General features: G+C 46.0%; 1 protein-coding gene across 2 annotated transcripts in view; it reads left to right on the forward strand.

The window, feature by feature from the left end:
- ADAM8 (ADAM metallopeptidase domain 8) overlaps positions 1–16772 on the forward strand; it is a 162564-nt gene that overhangs the window by 36094 nt on the left and 109698 nt on the right. For both annotated transcript variants that reach the window (XM_085608712.1, XM_085608711.1), the window contains exon 4: positions 867–945. In XM_085608712.1, coding sequence (XP_085464838.1) covers positions 867–945 — 79 coding nt within the window. The remainder of the gene's footprint in view (positions 1–866; positions 946–16772) is intronic.

Raw genomic sequence — 16772 nt, forward strand, 5'->3', positions numbered from 1 at the left:
GCCAGTCATGTCAGCAATTTGCTGGTGGGCCTTGACCCCTTCCAACATTCTTGGTCACTCTGGACCACAGCCAAAGCCTATCGGTGGCAGTCTCGTCACATTCTGATGAACACCAGAGGGGCACCAAGGCATGAACCGGAGGAGTCAGCGGGAGCGGGGCAGGCAGAGAAGTTGACCGAATAGGAGCGGAAGCCTCGCGCCTGTATGTATGTCAGTGCTTCTCTTAAAGCTTGCGCTTACAAAAGCCAGTGGTGCTAGTGGAGTTATCTGTGCAGTGCTTAGCCTCGCTGTGCCTCATGAGGTCTATCACTGATTTTAGATTAGGGATATATCCTCCAAAAGTCACAAGTAAACTAACTACTCACTGCTCTACTCTGCGCTGAGGAAAACAAATCTAACTTTAGGCCCACCAGAGGCCTGAGCACTGCAAACGTGCTCTGCCCGTTTCCAAAAGGGTGTTTAATCAAAACTTGCGCCATCTTTAAGAGGGCACTTCCAGGTCACATAGACCCCCAAGAATGCAGCAGCTCCAACAGAACGTCTTGGAAGCGAGAAATCTTGTGTCCTCTGCAACCCCGTCTATCAGTCAGTGCACGAGGAATCCCAAACGCTGACTCCCTGTCCCTACCCTCAAGCCTGGGAGCTGGGCTGAGATTCTCACACAGGCTTTCAGCTGATGGGTAAATCGGCACAGTGAAGGGGGAAGCAGAGAGGAAGGGATGGTAACATCTAAAGATTCTATTCTGTACTATCAACAATGTAGATCTTACATGTATGAACACAAATCATGCTCACAAGTGTTGGAGAATGAGCCATTGTCTGTTGTCAGCGGGGTCTCTAACTACTACCCCTCGCATCTTTTGTAGGGGGCTGCTGGGGAAGAACTACACTGAATTCTACTACTCGGAGAACGGTACCGAGGTGAGGGAGCAGCCGGAGCTGAAGGTAAGCGATGGGCGGTCCCCCCAAGAGGAGCGGCATTTCCGGGCTCCTCATGGAGGTGGTACGCTTGGGCCCAAGGGGCTGGAGTATCGGGCAGGATTGGATGTGGTGCCAAAGAGTATTGGGGCCTTGAGCCAGTAATACTGGGGTGAGCTCATCTTGGTGCCAGTGAGTAGGGGGATGACTCACACTTTCATACAGGGGGGAGCCCAACCTCTTGTCATTGAGTATAGAGCCCATGACGCGGTTGTCAAGCGAGTTCAGCAGGGTGTCAGTGTGGGGACGTTGAGGCTGTGATACTGTGAGACTATCAGATTGGCATTAGTGAGCGCGGACCCCATGAGGCTGTAGAACTTAAAGCTAAACTTTGATTCAACAACTCTGGGACCCATGACAGCTTATTACAGTAGAGCGACGCGCTTGGTGTCGGTGAGTAGCGGGCCCATGAAGGTGTAGTACTTGGAAATACTCAGGTCGGTGTCAGTGACTCAGGAGTCAATGAGGCTGTGGTGCTGGGGTGAGCTCGGATTGGCAGGCAGGGAGTGTGGGGTCCCTGAGGAAGCCATACTAGATAGAGCTCAGGCAGAGAGTCGGTCTGTTAAGTAGGAAACAATGAGATGTCATACTCAAGAAGGCTGAGTTTGGTCTCAGTGGTTGTGGAGCCTGTGAGGTTGGCGGGCGGGGGGCGTGTACTGTGTTGTCAGTTGATGTGGAGCCTGTGAGGGTTCAGTGTTGTAGAGCATATCGTAACATCAGCGAGCGTGGAGCCCATTGTGTTAATGGACTGTAGAGCATTGTGTGGCATTAGTGACTGTAGCGCCCATGAGGCTGTAGAGCTGGAGTCCTCAGTGTGATTTCAGTGAGACCCCAGGCGGATGCAGTAGCAATGGTTCCCAGGCATCCTGCTTGCATTACTGGGGGTGAGGGCTGGAGAGTGGCGTGTTGGATCATGGCATGATACAGATGATGAGGTCGAGTGATTGACAGTGCGAGAAGCACAGAGACAGATGAGGTTAGAGTGAGGAGATTGAAACGATGAGTTGGAGATGATGCAGTGAGCCTGACTGGATGGACTAATAGGGGTGGGCTGGGAGGGATGGACTAAGAGTGATGAGATGGGAGGGATGGGTCAAGAGTATGGGTATGAGAAGGATGGGCTAAGGGTGATGGGCTGGGAGGGATGGATTAAGAGTGATGAGATGGAAGGGATGGGCCAAGAGTATGGGTATGAAAAGGATGGGCTAAGGGTGATGGGCTGGGAGGGATGGATTAAGAGTGATGAGATGGGAGGGATGGGCCAAGAGTATGGGTATGAGAAGGATGGGCTAAGGGTGATGGGTTGGGAGGGATGGATTAAGAGTGATGAGATGGGAGGGATGGGCCAAGAGTATGGGTATGAGAAGGATGGGCTAAGGGTGATGGGCTGGGAGGGATGGATTAAGAGTGATGAGATGGAAGGGATGGGCCAAGAGTATGGGTATGAAAAGGATGGGCTAAGGGTGATGGGCTGGGAGGGATGGATTAAGAGTGATGAGATGGGAGGGATGGGCCAAGAGTATGGGTATGAGAAGGATGGGCTAAGGGTGATGGGTTGGGAGGGATGGATTAAGAGTGATGAGATGGGAGGGATGGGCCAAGAGTATGGGTATGAGAAGGATGGGCTAAGGGTGATGGGCTGGGAGGGATGGATTAAGAGTGATGAGATGGAAGGGATGGGCCAAGAGTATGGGTATGAAAAGGATGGGCTAAGGGTGATGGGCTGGGAGGGATGGATTAAGAGTGATGAGATGGGAGGGATGGGCCAAGAGTATGGGTATGAGAAGGATGGGCTAAGGGTGATGGGTTGGGAGGGATGGATTAAGAGTGATGAGATGGAAGGGATGGACCAAGAGTAATGGGCTGGGAGGAATGGGCTACGAGTGATGAAATAGTGATGGGCTGGGAAGGATGGATTGAGAGTGATGGACCAAGAGTGATGGGCTGGGAAGAGGAGTTGGAGGTGATGTCATAGGCCTGTGAAGATGGACAGGGAGGGATCCGAATAGTAGCTCAGCGAAATCCACTCACCCTTGCCACAGAGATGAATCATCTTCTCTGAGAAGAAAAGATGTCTCATTATCTCTGTTACTTTCGGTAAAGGGAAATTAGCTGCTGCTAATGCAATATTGTGTCGGTTGCTCAGCAACAAAAGAGCGGCTCAGTAGTAGTGGAAGGAACAAAAGAGAAGGTATGGAGGAAGGCTGGAGTGAGAAGAGGGATGGAACAGAAGGGGAGGGGGTGGGAAAGGGTGTAAAGAGAGAGGGGAGGCATGCAGCGAGAAGAGGGGGAAGGAACAGAAGGAAGCATGAAGCTAGGAGGGCTGGAGGATGCTAACACAGGGAAGGGAATGGCACGCAGGGAAGTGAAATAATGGGGGGAAGAATGAACATACGGGAGGAAGAGTTTAAAGACATAAGCAGAAGGAGGGAAGAAAGGGTCCTAGGTAAGCACATTGAATTAAAGAAATACGAAAGGACAAAGACAGATGGATGGATGGACAGACCGAGGGGATGGATGGATTCGTGAGATCCCATGCTGAGAAGCAATGCCCATTGCGGGATTAAGATCCAGAAGCAGTGAGCAGGACAGTGGCTCTTCTTCCTGGCACTGAGCATACAGTATGGTCATGGCCAGCAGTGGACCATACTGGGACTAGAGCATGAGTAGAAATAAAAAAAATACTTTCCTCTCTGTCTGACACCTGCTTCCACGAGCAGAAGGAGGAGAGTGAGGGTGGGGCGGGTGTAAAGCAAGGATTTAATGAGGTTTAAAAGCAGTAATAATGGAAGGTACTAATGCAAAGCAGAAGTGCCAAGAAATGGAGAGTGCCAAGTCGCAGAGTCTGAAGGGATGGAATGGGAACGAGGTGTAGATGAATGGGAAGGGAGCTGCTGTGAGAGAAGGATGCAAAGACCAAAGAAGAAGTGAAGATGCAAGGGGGGGGGGGCGGCAATGGAGGAAGCAACGGAAGGGCAAAGGAGCATGGGCGTCAATCCACCAACATACCAGGGGTAGCAGAAGTGACTTCACATGCCCTGCGACCTTTGCTTCCACTTACACATACACATGTATTCCCACATATATATACACACACACACACACTGTGCCTACACACACACACACTTTCACACATACACATACCCTCTCTTACATAAACACACTCAAACTACAAGCACACACACAACATACATACATTTTAAAGCATTTTTTTACGTACCTCAGCTGCTAGGCAAACTCATATTACAGCTATTTGTACTCCATTTTTTTTATTAAACTAATAGAAAATATTGTAATATCATTCACTGTTAGTTTAATTACATTTTTATTTAAAAACAAGGAGAACGTAGACCCCACTGACGTCCATCAGGACGAGCGTTTCTGTTCCTGGCACTGATTTTGCCACTGCTGATATTAGGGGTCCCAAAGGCAGTGCCAGGGGTCACAAGGGGCATGCTAGGGGTTGCTGCGACCCCTGGCGACACCTCCATTACGTCCATGCCAAAGAGGCAATAGAGGAGAGCGAAGAGCGAGAAACAGCAGCGGCCCGTGCAGGTAAGAGTGGTGTGGCCGGGTTGGGGGGATTCAACAGACGACCACTAATTTTCCCTCGTCGCGTCGCCATCTGTCGAAATCCTCCCTCACCCGGTACCCCCCGCCCTTTACAGCACGGACTGCAGCTGGAGCGAAAGAGGGCAGAAAGGAAGTGGCTAGACACCCCTGAAGCGTTCCTGTTCCTGCCCACCCCAACCCCTTTTGCCACCCGACGCTTTGCCGTTCCCTTGCTGCTCAGACCCTTCCTGCAAGCCTCACCAGGGCACCCTTCACCTCTCCACTGTAAACCTGCACTCATGGTGTATCCCCGCTTCCCCCCTGCTCTACCCACTGTAAAGGCTCCAACTTGCAAGCACCCGCCTGCTATATAAGCCACACTTGTAAGGGGGGTGGGGGGGCTATAGGGAAGGAAGTTAGTAAATAAACAGAATCTGGAGTGAGGTGGTGATGAAAGAGAGCGAGAGGATGAAAAAGCTGATAGATACAGCCGGATGAGGAAGCAGTTGAGGAATGGAGGTTGAGGGAAAGGGGAAGGGGAAGGTGTGATGCATAATGGAGGGAGTTGGAAAAAGGGACGTTACTGACTTTGCTCCAGCCCTACAGTGCCTCAGCTTTACCACCTTTCTGAAGCTTCAGCGTCTACCAATACATCTCGCCGCTCCCTTTCAGGTCCATGTCCTGCAGAAGGAGCTCCCACACTGTTTTCGATCAATTCTCTGAATAATTAGACGGCTCTTAGTGGTCAATTGGAGATCAATACCAGGCTTCTAGTTGAACCCTTGTGACCTGTAAAGAATAATGTAATTAGGAGGGGCACCTCTCTCAGGGCCATTATGGACATTGTTTCCAGTCCTGGACTTTTGTGTGATGCCCTAAACCCTTCTGGGAGTTGTAGTCCGGTTTTGCTTTCATTGCATTCATTAAACTAACACACCTGAAATCAATGATTTGTAGGTGAAAAGGTCAGGGCTGGAAACAGTGGCTGTAATGACTTGGAGAGAGGTGACTCCCTACTACGTTTCAAATGCCTTAGCTTTTTCTGCAAATCCCACTTACGCGAAACCCATCATCCCTCCAGGCTGACTCTTGATCGCTCAGAGATGGGAGGTGGTGAGAGCTAATTCTGCTGAGGCGGGATCCCTGAGCTGCTGAGCCTGAACAATGATGGAAGCTAGAATTCCACTTTCTTTCACACATTGTTGACTATATAGAATAATTACAGTGGTCTCCATTTCGAGTCGGCCAGTAACTGTAGGTGTAGATATGGCTGCGTTGGGTGGCGATCCCAGGTAGTATTGCCATCCCAATTACCAGCACTTCCGAGTTTATGGGCCAAGAATGGGCAATAACCTACTCAATCTGGCCAGTGTGCATTCTTGTTTTTAATTCCGGGCCTATTTCTTAGCAAATGTGCTCACAAGTACATTTGCTGTTAGTGGGTGCTTTAAAGCTCCTGGTATGACTCGGAATTGAGCATGTGATATCCCCAATGAGAATACCGCCTCGCCCGACGCAGAATGAATGGTTACATGTTTTAATTGTTTACAAACAGTGAACATCACAAAGGGAAAGGCAGTACATGGAACACCAAATATGTATGCTCAGGGATGCACAGGAAGCAAGGTAGCTTCTTATGGTAAGCAGCCGTGCTTAATTTGTAAAAAAAAAAAAAAATAGGTGCCAGGGCTTTCGTGAGGAGGCCACTGCAGCTTGCACCACACATTGCCCCTGCTATACTGCCAAAGATAGTAACAGCACATCTACTAACTATCACACTCCTGTAAGTGTGACAATTCGGACTATTAAAGGCTCCTAAAGCTATATGAATGGCTTGGAGGCAGGTAATAGTCATTTTTAATGTATATTGAATTAATAATTGACTGCTGTTGTGGTAATCTCAGACAGCGCCACCTGTGGCAAACTGTCACAAGCGCCAGTGTTGACAATTAAGTGCCGGTGCCAAGCACCGGAAACCACCGGCTCAAATTAAGCACTGGTAAGGAGGAGTTTCCATGATGTGCCATCCAAATTTGACACCACAGAAGGTAATGGTGCAGATAGTATGCTATCTGTCAATCCTCTCCTTCTCAATACGCTTTCTCCTGTCCTGAAACCAGAGGTTCGCAGTTTGACTTAAAATCACCACTGTCGAGTGCATTCCTCTGGGAAAAGAGACACGTGCCTACCCTCACTAAGAATGTTCGGTTATTTAATGCATCCGATAATTATTCGATACGTTAAATAAAACTAAACTTGTAAGCACCAAAATGCGCATGTTATGCCCCAAAAAGTATGATCAGGTGATATTTTTCGGACCCAATAAATTCCGACTCTGCGGAGTCAGATTTTATCAGGTGCGATAAATATCACACCATTTACTGTCCACACGTAATGAGGTCCTTAAAGTCTATGCAAAACAAGCTAAACAAGACAGTTGACTAAAATATAAAATATAGCTCCTCTGCACATTTTCTCAAAATGTATACATTTTTATGTGTTGAAGGAGGAAGCAAGTGACAGGAACCGAAATTTTAAGGCCCTCATTATGAGTGCCCGACTGGGAAGTCGATCCTTATCGCACCTTTTAAAATCAGATACCATAGGGTTCGGAAATTAAAAGGTGCATTGATTATCACCTATGACAAGCTGTGACCTTTAAAATGTGGCATAACATGCAGAATCAGTATTTAATATGTCTAATGCCTCAATTTTTGCCTTTTTACTGCATTTTTCACCTATACATTTTGGCAGGTTTGACTTACCATAATTTCATCATGGAAGCACTCGGAGTGCGATAATTATCACACAACTCATAATTCCGATCCCTGTGCAAACACGAGTTTGTAAAGGAATCGGAATTTAGCCCTGCATTTGTAATCAGGGCTTAAATAGTGGGTGTCAGAAGGTGCTTGGCTTTCTCTCAAAAGGAGTGCAAAAAGTCCTTGAAAATGTTACAACAAAGGAGCTTCCAGACATTGAGCTAGCTCATTTGAAAAATCTAGCTGTGCTATGTCAGGTATGAAAGTGAGGCTGTATGAGTCAGAAGTGAGATACCCTACGATTCTTGGGTTAACATAGGCAAGCAAAAGGGCTGCAAGCAAGCAACACGATGTTCAGTAAGTCAGCGGTGGCTTGTAGGTAACGGTGGCAGGGGGCGGGTTTGGGAGGGGGGTTAAAAAAAAAAGACCAACCTGCTCGTAGCCACAGCCTCTTCTTCTCCCTCGAAGTTCTGCTGTCTCCCGGCAGCACCCAGGGTCTCCTAAGCCAATCATGACACTGCTGTCACCATGACATAAACAGAGCACGATGTCTCTGGAGTGGGTGCCGTGCTCACCATTAAAGTAAAAACAAAAAATTGAAAAAGAGTGCAGTGTCCCTGAAGCAGGTGGTACGCTCCACATTATAGTTAAAATAAAAAGGAACCTGAGCGCTGTGTCCCTAAAGCGGGCGACGCACTCAGCATGCAGATTCACACACAAAAAAAAGGTGAAAGAACGTCACCATTGTGCCATGAGTGCTGTGGGGGTTGGGGCAGCCACTTTTAAAGTTAGAGCGGCATAGCGCTCTATATGAAAAGTTGCCGCCATTTTCCTGTGTGGACGTGCTGCAAATACATAAAAAAGCAGCCGCCATTGTCCCCATTTGTGAATAAATAAAATTGTGCTCATCCACTTATAACACAGACCGTGTAACAAGCCAAGTAAAAGGTCTAGTCGTTATGGGAGGTAACAAATGCAGACAAGGCGGTACCAAGGAGGGACTAACAAGCCTATTTACGAATCAGAAGCCAGCATTTACGAAGGACAATGACACAAGCCAATGACAAATATGGGTGGAGAGTGGGAAAGGCTTCCAGTGCATACTCCAATACAGCTTGCCTCGCAGAGTGAGCACTGCATGCGTGCTGCCCCTAGGTTCGACCTAAAAAGGAGAAATGCTTTTATTTCTCCTAACTTTTCCCTATTTGCATGTGTGCTGAAACTGTACAGCACACATCCGAAGTGGAAAACTTTTAAAAGTTTGTCTGACCATAGTATTTTGTACTGTAAGGGAACCCTTACAGTGCAAAATCTGTGCTAGACTCACACAGACACTTTTTCAATGTGGTGCAAAGATGTGCGCATGGTGCTCAACTCCCTGATTGTGCGCTGGTGCTAGGGAGAGAGGAGGAGAGTGCCATATTTCTGTACATATGACACTTTCCTGCTTTCTCCCTGTCACGCAATAAAGTACAGCAACTTTGGGTGCAGCGCTGTGCCTGCGTTCCATGACAGTTTTGTAAATCTGGGCATAGATGTCTCAAATACCTGGGGGCAGATTTACAAAGATTGACGCAACACAGTGCAACAAGACAACTTGTTGCAGCAAATGTAGAGGACAGAAATGAGCCACATCTACTAAGATGTGGCCCTCTCCTGCTCTAACTCTGCGCTGTTCCACTGAGTGCAGCATAGCGCTAATGCAGGCACCCTTGAGCCACGGTGCAAGGGTGCGTGTGTTTCAGGCAGGATTGATTTTTATACAGGAAGTGGCGCCTTCCTGCACATAAACAATCCTCTGAGGCATTTTCCTCTTTCTACGTGTGCTGCAGAATGCAGCTCACGTAGAAAGAGGAAAAAATTAGGAGAAATAAAGATATTTCTCCTCATTTTGTCTCACCTGGGAAGGTATAGCATTTTGACTCATTCCAAGGTTTACTAGTGTACGTAAATCTGGGAATGCTCCAAAAACCATGGGTGGATGCATGGGAACACCTCATGGAATGCCTTCCCAGCGCAGAGTAACACAAAGTAGTGACCTGCACAGCCTTGTGCAACTTCCAATTTACTATGCCACGCAGATCCATGCAAGGTGGCTCTGCATGGTAAAATAAAGCTGACTCAATGGCTTGCCTTGCTTGACACAAGGGCAATGCAAGCCTTTCATAAATCTAGCCCTCGTTATCTAGATGAAAACTGAAATCTGTGCCCTGTATTTCATTACCTATCTTTGTAAACGTTCTTCCCCTTTTCTCCTCCACCCTCTGAGCATATTCGTACCCATCAACTTCTCATGAATTGCACTTTTATTCTAGATATTTTGTGAAGTTTAACGTCACCTTCCAAGAGAAGGCTGAGGTAATCCCACCCAAAAATGGAAACCCTTGATTAAAAAGATTTTGTTCTCTCTCCTTTTGATAGTACCAGACTCTGCAAATTAAAAAAAAGAAGGTTGTTCTTAAAATAAATAAAAACCTAACCAGAATGTTTGGGGGTGTCAATGCCCATGATTATTGTGTACAAGTATATCGTAAAGACAAATGTATTAAAGCAGTATGTAGTCCAAAGCGTTCTGAACACGGAAGTGAGACCTAAAGTAACACCCCACGTCTTTGTTAACTGTAAGCAGTGAAAAGTAAAAATTAACGCGGACCTAGGGCCGGACTGGGAATGGAAAACCGGCCCTGGCAAACTGCTCGGCCGCAAAACACCCCCCCCTCCTCCCGGGGTGCAGCTTTGTGAGGGCCGGTTTCGGCCTATTTTGTTACAGGGGTCCGATATTGCCGACCTCCGGTGGCAAAATCGGCCACCCAGGGGCCCAAAACTGGCCCCCGCCCTAGCGGCCCACCGGTGAAACACCTGTTGCCCGCTACGGCCAGTCCGGCCCTCCATAGAAAATCCGATTTAGAGGTAAAATTTAAAGTTAGTCCAGTAGAAGGGTGCGGGCCGGTCTGTAAGCCTTCAGCTTGCTCAGGAGGCAGTCAGGGAGATGTGCATAGAAGGTTCCTCAGCTGACTTTTTACATTGGTTGCATTTAGAATTTAGTCTCAGAGAATGAGACAGACAGACAGCTGGGGACCAATATGTCTCTGCACGAACAGCCAAGTTTTAATGCAGCATTTCCACCGACAACTGTCAGCTACTCCCACTCAACCGTCTGCTTTACAAAGAAGTACTTCCCCTCCCCCCGAACATTTCCTTCACTCCAGGCCAGCTTTGAGTTTCAATTTACATCGATAAAGAGTAGAATTTTTAAGATTTGGGATTCTGAACATGGTAATTTAGAAATAAAAGCAAATTAAACTCAAACTATGCCACAAGGAAGAAAGCCTTTCCTACGCCTTCACTTTTAAATCCAAATCCACTGTGTGGCAACCCTGACTGGGCTCCACCAATGATTGATGAAGTCTGATGTCTTTTTACCTAGTAAATCTAATTAGCATTGATAATCCGCTTCCATAACATCTCTGCCTACAAAAACTATGGAAGCAAAAGACACAAAGATGATTGACGGAATGCAGAGAAAATCAAACATTCACCTCCAGTCAATAGATCTGGGTTAAATCCATCGTTCTTTTGCTCACCATGCCACCCCAGTTTAGACCCAGCCTTATGCAAATCATTCTTAACCATTTGCTTCATGGGAACAGTCCAGACTGCACTTCCAAGCCAGGTCCTCCCACGACCAGAAACAAGCATCCTGGAACCGGTTTCGGGGCATCACCCCTCATCAGCCAGGCTAGCTTGAATCTAGTGGCACATTGAGCCCGGGACCCGCGTCTGGGCATGCCTGGCGCACTTACGGCGAGAAAGCAACAGACACACAGATGATGGACTGAATGCAGAGAAAATCAAACATTCACCTCCAGCCAATAGATCTGGGTTAAATCCATCGTTCTTATGCTCACCATGCCACCCCAGTTTAGACCCAGCCTTATGCAAATGATTCTTAACCATTTGCTTCATGGGAACAGTCCAGACTGCACTTCCAAGCCAGGTCCTCTCACGACCAGAAACAAGTATCCTGGAACCGGTTTCGGGGCATCACCCCTCATCAGCCAGGCTAGCTTGAATCTAGTGGCACATTGAGCCCGGGACCCGCGTCTGGGCATGCCTGGCGCACTTACGGCGAGAAAGCAACAGACACACAGATGATGGACTGAATGCAGAGAAAATCAATCTTTCACCCCCAGTCAATAGATCTGGGTGAAATCCATCGTTCTTTTGCTCACCAAAAAGCCATGGGGCTGGTACTCCAGGCCACATGGAACTCTTGCCATCCAGTGCTCAACTTGTCTACAGGGTGAAGGGTTAGCGAGCAGTCAAGCTCCCAAGTCACAGGGTATACAAGTAACAAGTGCTTGCTAATAAAGTTAGAACCAGGAAGGCAGGTTTATGTTTTTGTACCTTTAAGTTGTGATGGGCCTTCAAGGCACAGCAAAAGGCCAAAGGATATCCACATTTAAATGCGAGCCTCCAGTCAAGCTTGGGTTCGTTTGTCAGTGAACATTGAGTCAGATAGAACCGGTGACCATAAGCACATTCACTTGAAACTAGAGAGACCACTGGATATTGATTTGGTGTCTGATGCTACTCTTTGGGGCCTTAGGTGAGTCTTCATGGCAAGACCCCTATAAAGTAAGCCTTGAACCTGTCCTTGCTGCCTAGATCATTTCAGATCAAAACATGAGAATCTTAGCGAAGGGACGGACAAGGTGGAGTCATACAAGGTTGCAATCAGCGCCTGCCTGTAGCGCTGTCAACCTTGACCAATGTTGGCTGTGATTGTGGATCTAGCGATCTCTGGATAATTGGCTTTGAATGAACAGCATGTCCAGAGTGATCTGGCCTCTCATTGGTTGCTTTTGCAGAAGGAGCTGGAGCTGTAGGACTAGATCACACAAAGTGCAGGGGTGGGGAGTGGTAGGAAGTTGCACCTATTTTATGCTTTGTCCACAGTTTATTTGCTGCTGACTATGTGGACCCATCGATAATACTGAGATTGTATGTGAGACTACCACAGATGATCAATTCCAATCAATGCACAATAAGGAAATTACCCACTTTTTAAAAATAAAATAGAATGTTCCGCTAGCTTGTATCTCACACTTCCCCTCCCATATGCCAAACACCTTCAGTTTCCTTCATAGTATAAAAAAGGTTTGTGACGCTATCTGAGTGGCTATGAATGCAGGGTTAGTGACATGTAGACAACCATCCTTGCGATTGCTTACCAAAACAGGAAACATTTTTTTAAGCAGACCTTGTCCATTAGAGGGCAGATGCTACATTTTATTAAAAAGATGTTTCACCCTTGGTAACAAAATGGGGGAACAGGCAGTGGTCCCTGGGACCACTGCCTTCTCCCCAAAGGCTGCCTAGCATCAGTGGCAGCTGGTGGATTTTGAATGTGGTGATGCATAACAGCCGTTCTTGACTTGCAAGGAGCAGGTGTGTGTGGCTGAATACAAGCTTGTCATGGCTATCCAGTGGCATAGCAAGCAGGCTGGACTGGGAACCCAAAGCAGCCCTGGCAGTGTTGACAGACCAGCCCCCCTGCTGCTTTTGTTACTGGGGGTCGATTTAGCCGCACCACTGCAAAACCGGTCCCCAGTAACAAAAACGGCCCCCAACCTTCCAGCCTCCCAAGGAAACGTCCAATCCCCGCTACAGCTAGTCTGGCCGTGATAGCAAGGGTGCCATTGACCCTATATCAGTCAAGGAAAATGAGTCCCCTCTACCTTGGATCTATGAAACAAAACACACACAGTTGGGATGCAGAATCCACCCCACACACCAAGGTCTCTTACATTGTTGACAACGACTTGTGGTTGCTGACTGCCGCATGGCCAGACAGAGTCCATGGTGTGCACCAACAAACCTGCAGTTAGGAAGATCTAAGATCTAAAATATTGCTGGTTTTATGTTATCTGAAGGGTCACTGGAATTATGCGTCAGGGAAGGACCCAATTATGTGGCAGGAAAAGGCAACTTATGTGATGTAATGCAGCACATTTGTGACAGTATTACCTATTTATTTTGTCATTTTTACACATTAACACTGTTCGGGCACAAATTTCACCTCATCAGTGCCAGTCCGACATCCAAATACATGAATAAGGTATTGAATATGTGAACTCTCTGGTCCTTTTTAGTTTATATATATGCCTGGAATTACAATTTTGGGGTTGAAGCAAATGAAAAAAATATATGAAATAAAATGTGAACAGCAATTCACATCCACAGTGCTCATATACATCTTTCCCCATTTATGTAGAGAATCATTTCCTTTTTGAAGAAATAATGTACACACCACATTCAACAGCATTTGCAAGTACGTTTTCAATCATACCCACACGACAATTTAATTAGTGACAGATATTATGAAAGAAAATATCATTGGTAGGCAGATCGGCTCTAACTAAAAAAATATAACACACCTGTTTCTTGTTGCAAAACAAAAATTTAACTCACTGCGACTTTGAAGAACTATAATCTGATGAAAGGAAGTAACAGGCAGTGACCACCAAGGCCTGGACTCCTGCTCAGGGCCCAACTGCAGGCAGACTGAAGCACACGCAGCTTGTAGCTCCTTACCGCATTGTGCGTGGATTTGCTGCACACCACATAATTTATCCCCACCAATGCTAAGGCTGCTCTCATGCTGGTTACTATAGTAAAGAGCATGAGAGAAGCCTTGTGATTGGCACGGGCATGGTAACAAAACGCTCCACTGGAGACTGAGGGTCTGCGATCATTGCACTCCACCAGGCATTGTATACAGCCCAACCTCTGAGATGTAAAGTACGCATGTCAGGCTGGCCGTTAAAAAGGCATCGTCAGATTGACATGCGTACTTCAAGTACACGGCAGAAACAGGCTTTCCTCATTGCAATAAACAATTATATCACGGCCACACCCCTCCTACACAATGCCTGGACCCCCACACTATACTGATTAAAGCTAAGATGACTACTGATAGACCCTGACGCTCAAAATTACACGTCAGTTTTGCGGACATGAGCGACTGGAACAACTCAATGGCATGTCACTTAGTTAACAGTTCATTTGGCTGAGAAGATACATATTTAAAATATGTGTGGCTATGGCGGATGAAGCGCCCGCTATTTGAAACAATTGTATATATTAGTACCAGTTGAAATTTTCTTTCTGTCTTACCCCCCCCCCCCCCCCTTTTTATTCCGTATCTTCTCTGTTTTATTATTTAGACAGAACATCAATTTATCACATATTGGATTTGTAACATACGGGTAATGACGCATTTGTAAAATGCCATGAATGCATTGTGATGAACACTATTGGAGGAGGGCTGGGAGCAGTTAAGCTGAGCCTGTAATATATAAACAATTGGAGTGCTAAAGCTGCCCTTCAATTAAAGCTACCATATTATTCTGGAGCCCACATTTAGAAAGAGTGAAACAAAATGTGTCAGAAAAATGAATTTATTCTTTTGTTTGATTGAATCAATATTTTAATAATCTAATTTATAGATCTTTAGAACCTTCCTGTTGCCAGAGGGGCTGAATTTTTAGAAAAAGTGATTAATAGAATATTTACATTACAACATTTATACATTCAATGCTAACATATCACAAACACATCTCATGCATTCACATCCATTCCTACTATCACACAGGCTTAATTCACGTTGAAAAACAGTTTTACAGTCAAAGGACCACAGAGTCAATTGTAAGAGCGCCAAATTTGACTACAAACAATTCTTAAATTTCAGTATTTTAGCCTCTTGTGGTCACGGTATAAGGTCTACGCGTTTCGAGACCCATAGATCATTGGGTCTCTCCTCAGGACCTTGTATCAGATGGAGACGGACGGGATTAGTTGTTGTGTGAGGTTGCTCAACCGACGCAAAATGCTTGTTTGTTTAGTAAAAACAGGAAGGGAGCGTGTTGGGCTGGACCTGGTTGAAAAACTTAGGTAGAAGTCTCTTATGGTTGATTTGAGTCTGGGCGTTAGGTGTGAGGACGCCGCTTTTCATCAGGAATGGTAATAGTCAACTCTGTCGAAGTCAGAGGATTTTCGAAGCGAGGTATCCGTTCGTTTCCGTGTTGATCTGCCGATTTCGTCTGTGGTCCTTTGACTGTAAAACTGTTTTTCAACGTGAATTAAGCCTGTGTGATAGTAGGAATGGATGTGAATGCATGAGATGTGTTTGTGATATGTTAGCATTGAATGTATAAATGTTGTAATGTAAATATTCTATTAATCACTTTTTCTAAAAATTCAGCCCCTCTGGCAACAGGAAGGTTCTAAAGATCTATAAATTAGATTATTAAAATATTGATTCAATCAAACAAAAGAATAAATTCATTTTTCTGACACATTTTGTTTCACTCTTTCTAAATGTGGGCTCCAGAATAATATGGTAGCTTTAATTGAAGGGCAGCTTTAGCACTCCAATTGTTTATATGAATGCATTGTGACGTAAGACGATATTCTGTAAATGGAGATATATAATATGCATACGGGCTGTTATGTATTGTTCAAAAATTCAAATAATAACAATAAAAACAAATTTAAACAAAAAAAATTTGAGCTAAGATGAATTAAGGTAATTTGAAGAAGCGGGTCACCGCTCCTACACCCCTGATGGGAGAGCAGCCCCTGCCTAACATGATTCTCAAAGAGAAATATGTCCCCCAGGGATTGCTTCCCTTTGAAGAATCAAAGGCCACCCCCTTTGAAGTGTTCATGTCTGGCCAATGGATTCAAACTGCAGTTGACAAAGCAAAGCATACATTCCATTGCGATTCCAAAATAGGAGATGGATGCCCATTCATACCCCCGATTTGTGAATTGTAATGGGTCACAAAAACCCTTTTTGCGAGTTGGAAAAAATGTTCCATCCCGTAAAAGGAATTTTGCACATTTCAAAACACTCTTTTGTGGTCACCCCCCTTGTGCTGTTTCTGACTGCAAAGGTGTTTTGTACATCTATCCCTGAATCTAGAATGAGATGTCACAAGAGCTCTGGAAGTCTTCCTGCAGAAGCCATATTTAGCCCAGAAAACTAGCAAGAAAGGGGTGAGGCATGGCAGGATAGTCTGTACGACTGAAGAAGGGAGCGTAGTCTGGAACAAACAGTGATTTGGGACTGTATCCACCAGAGACTTCTGGCGTTATGCCAATTACCTGGCACCTTAGTGCTTTGTGCAGACATCTACCAGCAATAACTTTTCAGCCAGTGAAGGTTCTCCAGTAAGGCATTTCGTTCCCAAACCCAGTAATGTGGGTGGGTGGTTTGGAAGTTGTGGGTTATGCTCGTGGATTTGTTCCATTAGGAGGTGTGGGTCTTGTGACCTTACAACCTAACCAGTATGAATGCCAATCATTTAGTGTCATGTGTAATGTGATCTGCAGTTCCCTGACTATTTGAGCTTCTGATTTGTTGTTTTTCTAAACTGATGTAAAAAACCCTAGTGACATGTATCTCTTTGCTGC

This window comes from Triturus cristatus, chromosome 1_2 (genome assembly GCF_964204655.1).
Source record: "Triturus cristatus chromosome 1_2, aTriCri1.1, whole genome shotgun sequence".
NCBI classification, from domain to species: Eukaryota; Metazoa; Chordata; class Amphibia; order Caudata; family Salamandridae; genus Triturus; species Triturus cristatus.